The sequence below is a fragment of the Acomys minous genome, assembly GCF_964271855.1.
Source record: "Acomys minous genome assembly, chromosome: 9".
In the NCBI taxonomy this organism is placed as follows: Eukaryota; Metazoa; Chordata; class Mammalia; order Rodentia; family Muridae; genus Acomys; species Acomys minous.
Window position 1 is genome coordinate 93,518,273 of NC_140490.1, and position 8,232 is coordinate 93,526,504.

General features: G+C 37.6%; 1 protein-coding gene across 16 annotated transcripts in view; it reads left to right on the top strand.

The window, feature by feature from the left end:
* ANKS1B (ankyrin repeat and sterile alpha motif domain containing 1B) overlaps window positions 1-8,232 on the top strand; it is a 999,563-nt gene that overhangs the window by 541,718 nt on the left and 449,613 nt on the right. For all 16 annotated transcript variants that reach the window (XM_084796582.1, XM_084796560.1, XM_084796578.1 and 13 more), the window contains 2 exons: window positions 2,374-2,960; window positions 6,566-6,626. In XM_084796582.1, the coding sequence (XP_084652708.1) occupies window positions 2,374-2,960; window positions 6,566-6,626 (648 nt within the window). The remainder of the gene's footprint in view (window positions 1-2,373; window positions 2,961-6,565; window positions 6,627-8,232) is intronic.

Here is an 8,232-nt window from a genome sequence, read left to right on the forward strand (position 1 = left end):
TCCAAAAATAATCATGAAGAAGAAAGCCACAGCCCTGTCCAAGATGAGCCTCTTTGATTATTTTCGTAGTAAGACAACACTGCATTATTCTTTTTTCTCAGTAGTAATCTGTATTCCAGCCAGGAGAGCCTGGAATACGTTAGACCTTAAGCCGAGTCACAGCTTACCTACTTACTAGGCACAGAAACTTCAACAAGCTACATTGTTGGCTTTGACTCTTCTTAACAGACAGACATTAGAAGCAATAAACACTAGTCCTTAACGAATTCATAGTTGGGGTCTGGAGAGGTGGCTCAGAGGTTAAGGGCACTGTCTGTTCTTCCAGAGGTCTTGAGTTCAATTCCCAGCAATGGCATGGTGGCTCATAACTATCTATAATGAGATCTGGTGCCCTCTTCTGGCATATAGGCGTACATGCAGGCATATATATGGACAGAATACTGTATAAGTAATAAACAAATCTTGTTTTTAAAAAAAAGAATTCATAGTTGTCTTGTCTCAACTCTGTTAAAAGAAGAATGCAAATGCAAAATGCAGTTGACATAGACATGGTCACTGTTTGCAAAGATGGAGTCTTTTGTAGTAAGATCATCATGGCGATCACATAGAAACAGACAGATACGGTTTGCTTCTTGCTAAGATCATCAGGTCTCAATTCCTTATCCCTTTTCTTTCTTCCATTCTGTGATGCTGATGTGACATGTCTGGGTAGGAAAATATGATCTCTTTGGGAAATGTCCTTGAAAAACCATGAGATTTGAAGATCTGCACAGCCGAGGAGAAGTGTTGTTTTACCAGCTTCAGGGGAGAGAGAAGCCCAGAGGCCCAGGGCCCATGCACAGGACCAAGTATAGATGATTTGACTACCCCAACCCCTGAGCAAATGTCCGCTGAGATTCATTGTGGTTTCTGATCTTTCAAATATAACAACTCTGTTATTTTGTTCATTTTTTTTCAATCAGAAGATTATGTTTATTGTTAGTAACTAGATCACAGGACTGTTATGAGGATCAAATGAGATGGTATAAATCTAAGTGCCTAGCAACCAGCCCAGACTCACTAAATGTTACTTGTTAGTTCATAAACTCTTTGGGAATCGAGTCTTATGATAATAATTAAACTTTTTGAAAGTGTCAATCAGCCAATCAGCTTCCGTGTATTAGCATATCCCACATGTTGGCTGTGTCTGACCTCAGAAGACTAACCTCTAGGCCTATCGTATAATATAACTTCAATAGAGACAAATATTTAGCTATTTCTATGAATTAATATTACCTCTGTGAAAGTGAACTGTCTTCCTCTCTCCTCTGGAGAAGTTTTTACTGTTTCTCTTTATATGATGAATCAAGTTGCTTAAAAGAGGTAATATATTTTAAATCACAGAGAAATGTTATGTTTTATCTTAGAAACATTTCTAAGGCAATAAAAAAATCACCATTCTTCTTTGATTTCTTTTCTGCATTGCACTTGCAAAGATCTAAAGGAATCAGAAGGTGCGCCATTTCAGAAGAGAAAGAAAGAGCCCTGTGTAACAGCTCAGCATCAGTTGTGTGGAAGGGTCATGCTTCTGAGTGAAGTCATAAATGTACCATTTGCCTGTGTTGAGCCTGAAAAATATACTTCTTGCTTAACTCATTATGTCTGAGTAATATTATCTTAATATTAATCTTAAATTTCTACTAAATATACCCCACCCAGGGTTTTGGGGTTTTGTTTTTGTTTTTTGATGAGGGAAGTGTAGAGTGATATCAGTCTACATGACACTAGCCTGATGGTCTATCTACTGTATAATAACCACTAACTATGATGTTTGGTTGTGGTAGTCCTACTTCAAGAAACCCAATTTCGTTGATTTAATATCAAACATATCACCTCGGGTCAAGAAGGAAGACTCTATAGTCACTGGAGTTGCCCCGTTTATATTTTTGATGTACCCTAAACTGTAGCAGGGGGATTTAAGTCACACACATAAGCCCCTTCCCATACACACATGTGCATGTCCATTTTATTATTTTAAAAAATAATTTATTTAATTTTATTTTGTGTGCATTGGTATGTGGGGGTGTCAGATGCCTGAGCTTCCATGTGGTTGCTGGGAGTTGAACCCAGGTCTTTTGGAAGAGCAGACAGCGCTCTTAACCACTGAGCCATCTCTCCAGCCCCCTCATGTCCATTTTATATGAGGCAGTATAGGATCATGGGCATTTCTTAAAGCACATGTGTTATGGTGATTAAGTAAATCAAATGTCTGGGTACATGAGTTCATAAAGCTACTGTTTGATGGCTATCAGGGACATTTGTAAGCAAGCATCCTGACAACCTTTTACCTTCTTTTTTTTTTTTTTTTTTTTTTTTTTTTTTTTTTTTTTGTAGATGACCTCTCTCAACAGGAAGACAATGACCCCCCAAAAGAATATGATGCTGGGCAATTTGCAGGCCTTCTCCATGGATCCTCTCCAGCCTGTGAGTCCCCTGAAAATCCATTTCATCTGTATGGGAAAAGAAATCAATGTGAAGATGGACAAGATGAAGCCAGGCTGGCAAACAGTCCTTTGCCTCTCAAACAGACTCCAGTAGAAAACAACTCAGAGCCTTTGGTAAAGAAAATTAAACCCAAAGTGGTCAGTAGAACAATTTTCCACAAAAGAAGCCACCAACTTGAGAACCATACCATCGTTGGCACAAGAACGTCCAGGAGTGGGTCCCGCAGTGGCGACCAGTGGTGCGTGAATGCAGGGGGCTTTGTGGAGAGAGCGTGTACTCTAGGGAGAATAAGGTCATTGCCTAAAGCCCTGATCGACATGCATTTATCCAAAAATGTCTCTAAGTCCGATTCTGATCTTATTGCCTACCCTTCAAAGGACAAAGCAAGAGTTAACTGGAGTGAATCATCAACTGCGGAACTCAGTTCTAAAGATAATTCTGAAAGAACACCTTCCTTCACATCTGAATGGGAAGAAGTAAGCCAGACTTTCCGTGTTGCTCTTTCTATAGGCTTTGGAGCTGAATTTTCAGTTTTGGAAATCTTTCAGAAGCAGAAGGGGTGGGGGTGGGGTTAATAAATGCGTACAGCTCAGACCGGAAGGGAAAGGTTCTGTGGATAAATGTGCAGTAATTTCACAGCAAGTGGGAAAGTGAGCACATTTCTACATGTGGGGGACACTGTTTCCATAGAAATTGGTATCAAGCAGAAGTAATAGGTAGCTATGAGGCACAGGAGAATGCTGTCATCATGTCCCACCAGGCACTGCGGCTGACAGTTTGAGAAAAAACTTATTTTGCCCTGTGTCATTTTCCTACTTGCTAAACTTTTTGTTAGCATGCCTCTCTTCTTTAAAGTGTCTTACATTTTTCAGAACAGATCTTTATGGTTTTAGCCTCAATGGGAAAGCCAGCAGTCCCGGCTCTTGTTCGAGAACCGTGTAACAAATACACATCATTTAATATTTTCCATTTGTACCTATCAGAGGCACATTGCAGGAGAAAAGACATCTCAGGGTCAGGTCTCACTACTTTAAATAAAAAGTCTGAAAGATTATTCTGAAAATAAAGGGCCTTCTAAAACTGTACAATCTCATTCCTCCTTGGAGAATTACATCATAAAATAATAACTCTTCTTGTTTTTTTTTCTTGAATTTCATTAAAGAATGGACCAAGTTTCTATTGACATTTTATCCTAACATGTCATGTTTTTGTTTCATGTTTCATGACATGAAAATGCCATGCCAGGTGGATTTGGCTTTGAAGTGCTTGAGGTCACTTTGGTATTCTGAGAACCGAAAATAGAAGTGATTCTGATAGTGGCTTTCTGAATTGAGCTGTTTGGGAAAACCACTTGATATCTTTGCCTTTTTTTTTTACACTGAACTAATTGGAGCACTTGAGTAATGTTTATTGTCCTTTTGAAACCTTCCATTTTATTCTAGTGACTAATATGAAGAGGTTGAGATTTTTTAGATAGGTAGATTTGAGTTTGGAATCTAAATTCCAAACCTATTTATCCATATCCATTTTTGTAAAACTTCAACTCCTGAAATCTTGCTTGGAATCCCTTTCTGTGATATAACATTAAAACATTTATAGACTTAAGTTGTTTTCATGGCTATATTCTTTAATTAATGCCACCAACTGACTTGTGGTTGGTCAACATATTTAGTTAGAACTTGACTCCAATAGCCATGCCCACGAACTGAAACCTGCCTTTCCTAGTGAGAGTGTGTGACTTCCGGGAGAAGGAGAATTATAACAGAGAAAGTAGACCTCAACACTAAACCTATCCTCTGTTCTTCTTCTTCTGGGTTTAAAGAGTTCATATTTCCTAACTTAATGAGTCACCTATGCATAAAACAAGGTAAGTTCATAATTTATGCATTTTTAAAAATCAAAAGATGTTTGATTGCCTTTAAATCTTGTACTGTTGGCTCTGAGTTTTAGTTTGCTGTGGTGGTAATGCCATGAATCTATACCTGTAGCATTTTGTAGAGGAATTTTAATCCAGCAACATGACTACTCTGTCAACAGATCACATCCAAAGACCCAGGTCTGTGTGACCCGGCAGGAAAACACACATGCTTAGTGCACACCTTTAGTACCAAACAATGATGTCAAATTGAGGAACAGACAAAGTGATGGATCAGAGAAAGATTTGACAGAATGAATCAGAGATAGAATATGCCCAACTTTCATGAGTAAAGACAGGAAAACAAATCTACTTAAGAGCAGTGTAGAGAGAGTAGAGTTCGTTGAGTGGAACTGAAAAGAAGAGTACAGTACAGATACAGAGTAGAGTTTGCATGGTCACTACGTCAGTACAGTAGATTTTGGTGCAGTTCAGTTGAGTTTTTCAGTACAGTACGGTTCAGTTCTTGCTGTTCAGAGGCAGTTTTTCCAAGCAGAGCAATTCAGTGAGATGCGGGGAGAGAAGCCAGTTTGAATCAGTCAGCTTGTAGAGGAGTTTTGAGCCAGAACAGCTGAGTTGAACCAGCCATCCAGAGTTCAGAAAGAACTAGAAAGGTTGAGTTTATTCAGCAGTAAGTCTTGGAGGCTGAAAACATTCTAGGACTAGGTGAGCGGTTGGAGGCTGGAAGATGAAGCCTTCAAGGTCTGGGCTTGCAGAAGATTAGATTGTACATAGTTTAGAAGCTTCCAGGCCTAGGCCTAGGGATAGTTACATACAAACAAGATGAGATCAGCCCAAGCCATGTATTCTTTTTTTTTTTTTTTGAGGCTGTTTTAAACCAAATTTAATGTAATTTATCAGATGCAAGGAACTTCATTCTCACCATTATGTTTAGTATCGTGCTAGAAGCCTTAGATAATTCCATTTAAAATGTTAGTAAAACAATACACAGACTGAGAAAAATCAAATCAAACTGTGTTTCAATCCCATGGCATATCATTTGTATGCCAATACAATAATATTATTGTACACAATAATATTTGTAAGATAATCTAAAAGTTTACCAAGAAAGTTGTTCAAACTAAAATAAACTATAGAGAAATTGAAGAATACAAGGTTAATATACAAAAGTTCATAGCCTTCTTATATCAACAATGAGAAGAGGTAGAATTTGACATTTAAAACAAAATAACTCACATTAATATGTAATAAATCTAAATATTTATATATATTTAAATTTGTAAATATCTTATATGTATTTGAGGAAAATAACTACAATGTATAAAAGAAATAAAAAAAGAAATTAATAAATGGGGGAGATTATATGCTCACAGACAGGAAGTTTCAATATCACCAAGAAGCCAGTTGCTACCTGTCTTTTCCATAAATGTAATGAGATAACAATCAAATGGTCACCACTGAAAACTTATATACAGACATTATATGGATTCAGCAAGTTATTTTTAGGAATATATAGTGTATATGCAGATACATATATGCATACAATTAAACTGATCAAACAGCGGCCATGGATTTGAAGGAGAACAGAGAAAGGCATACATGGGAGGGTAATGAGAAAGGAAAAAGAAGAGGAAAATAATGTAATTAAATTACAATCTCAAAAATGAACAAACAAACAAAGCAAACTCACAGATACTTTTGTTAATATCAACAGAGTCTAAAGTTTCTATTGTAGGCAAAAGATCCAGGACAGAAAACTCAATATTGAAGGACAAGAAACCCAAAAGCTTAATGTTTTCCATCTTCATGACACAGTATAAATAATGATCAATATGACGTGGTGAGATGAGTTCTCAAGACACAGAAAAGAAAACATGGAAGAACATTAAATACATATTGCTAAGTGGTAACAGCCAGTGCAAAAGTCTATGTGTGATGAGGTTAACTATTTGGCATTCTGTAGAGAAAACCATGGCAACCATGAAGACCTCCAGGCTAAATAGTAGCTCGAGGGAGGCGTGATCAATCCGTAGCATATCTAGTACATACATAGTAAGCCATGTATTCTTAAAGCTTGGGTGCGACTCTCATCCCCTCATCAGGGGGTAATAAAAACATCTACAGCATTTAATAGTTGTTTCTAAATGCAATGGTAAAAAAAAAAATGGATGTAACTATCCACTTACATGTTTTTACTTTTCACAGATTGACAAAATAATGAATTCTCTTGATGTTGGAATCAACAGTGAACTTGAAGAGATGAATGGTGAGAGCACAAGTAAAGAAACTGTCTTTTATACTATGATTAATAACTCTGCTTAAGAAATAGCCATAAGAGGATCAAAACCCTTAGATAACTTTGTATTTTATCATCAGTAGCTTATAAATTATCTCCTTTAGCTCTCAGGTGCGACAACCTTCCCCTAAAACATCAAGTGAGTGTATTGATCTGGCAAATTGAGAATCTCTTCCTGTGTTGCTCTTTTATGGGTAATATTGATTAATGAAGCTTCAACTTTAGGTTGAATGCAGTACAAAGCACTTCAAAGTGGTGTGAAATCTGATGATTTAATATACTATTTTTCATTCGGTGAAATGGCCCATTTATCATGGCAAAAGTAATTAACAGCGTCTAGGCTTTAAACACCATTTGGGGGAAAAAAAAAACTATATGTCACTCATCTTCTTTTGTCCCAGAATGGCTATGAGAATATTTCTCAGAGGGTTTCTTTACTGTCACTATTTAATATATTGCTGTAATATTTTTCTTCCATACAATTCTAGAGTAGACAGCCATTTGAAACCCTTGTACTGACTTTCTGCTTAATTCTGATAGATGATGCCAAATACCAGATATCTATTCCTTTAGAAATCACAGTATTCATACTGAAGAAATTAATTAGACTTCCTCATCAGAGCACAGCCTGGGATGTGTTGAGTAAGGGACTTGCCTAGCAAGCCAGATTTTAGGGGGTGCTAAACACATAGTCATCAAAACACAAAGTATTTCAATGGGATAATTTAAATTTTCAAAATTAACAATCCAAATCAATGATGAACTAACTGTCAAAATTTAAATAAAGACAAGGTACTACCTCAGGAGGATAACTCAAAGTCTCATACTGTGGTTCCTTGAGTGGCTAACAACAGCACGTGCCTTGTCGGGGAACCGGCAGAGCCGTGGGCAGTGACAAACCAGGTGCTTTTTAGCTGTCCAAGCGGCAGAATGCTGTGTAAACATTGAGAACTCTGGTGGTGCTGTTGGCCCCAACCCCCACCCGACCCCGTAGCAAGCCAGGCTGTCACTCACAGTGGTGCAGATGTAACAGTGGTGCAGCATAACTCTGCAGCCTGATCACATGTCCGGAAGGATGGGCATGGGACAGTCAACTGCTCAACCACAAATTTGCTGTTCCTGTCACATCCTTCCCCCGGCCTGATGTTACCTGAGAAGGAGGTTCTATATCAGATCAGTCAATATTTCTACCCATCTTCTTGGATATTGGCAGCAGGTACCAAGACATGCATATTATTTTAAATCTATATACCAGATGTGTCTAGAAATCTCTCAAGTTGTTTTATAGAGTTTGGCCATCTCTATACAAAACAAGAACAGTGGAAAAATATGTAAATTTCATAGCAAAAGCATATATTTTGTAGCAAAAGTACACACATATATACGCACACACATGTGCACACACACACACTAAATATAAAAGCCTGATGTCTTGTCTCAATATTCTTTTTTTAATTATTTTTAATTTATTCAGATTACATCTCAATTGTTATCCCATCCCTTGTATCCTCCCGTTCCGCTCTCCCTCCCACTTTCACCCTCTTCCGCTCCTCTCTGTCATTCTTAATTACCATAT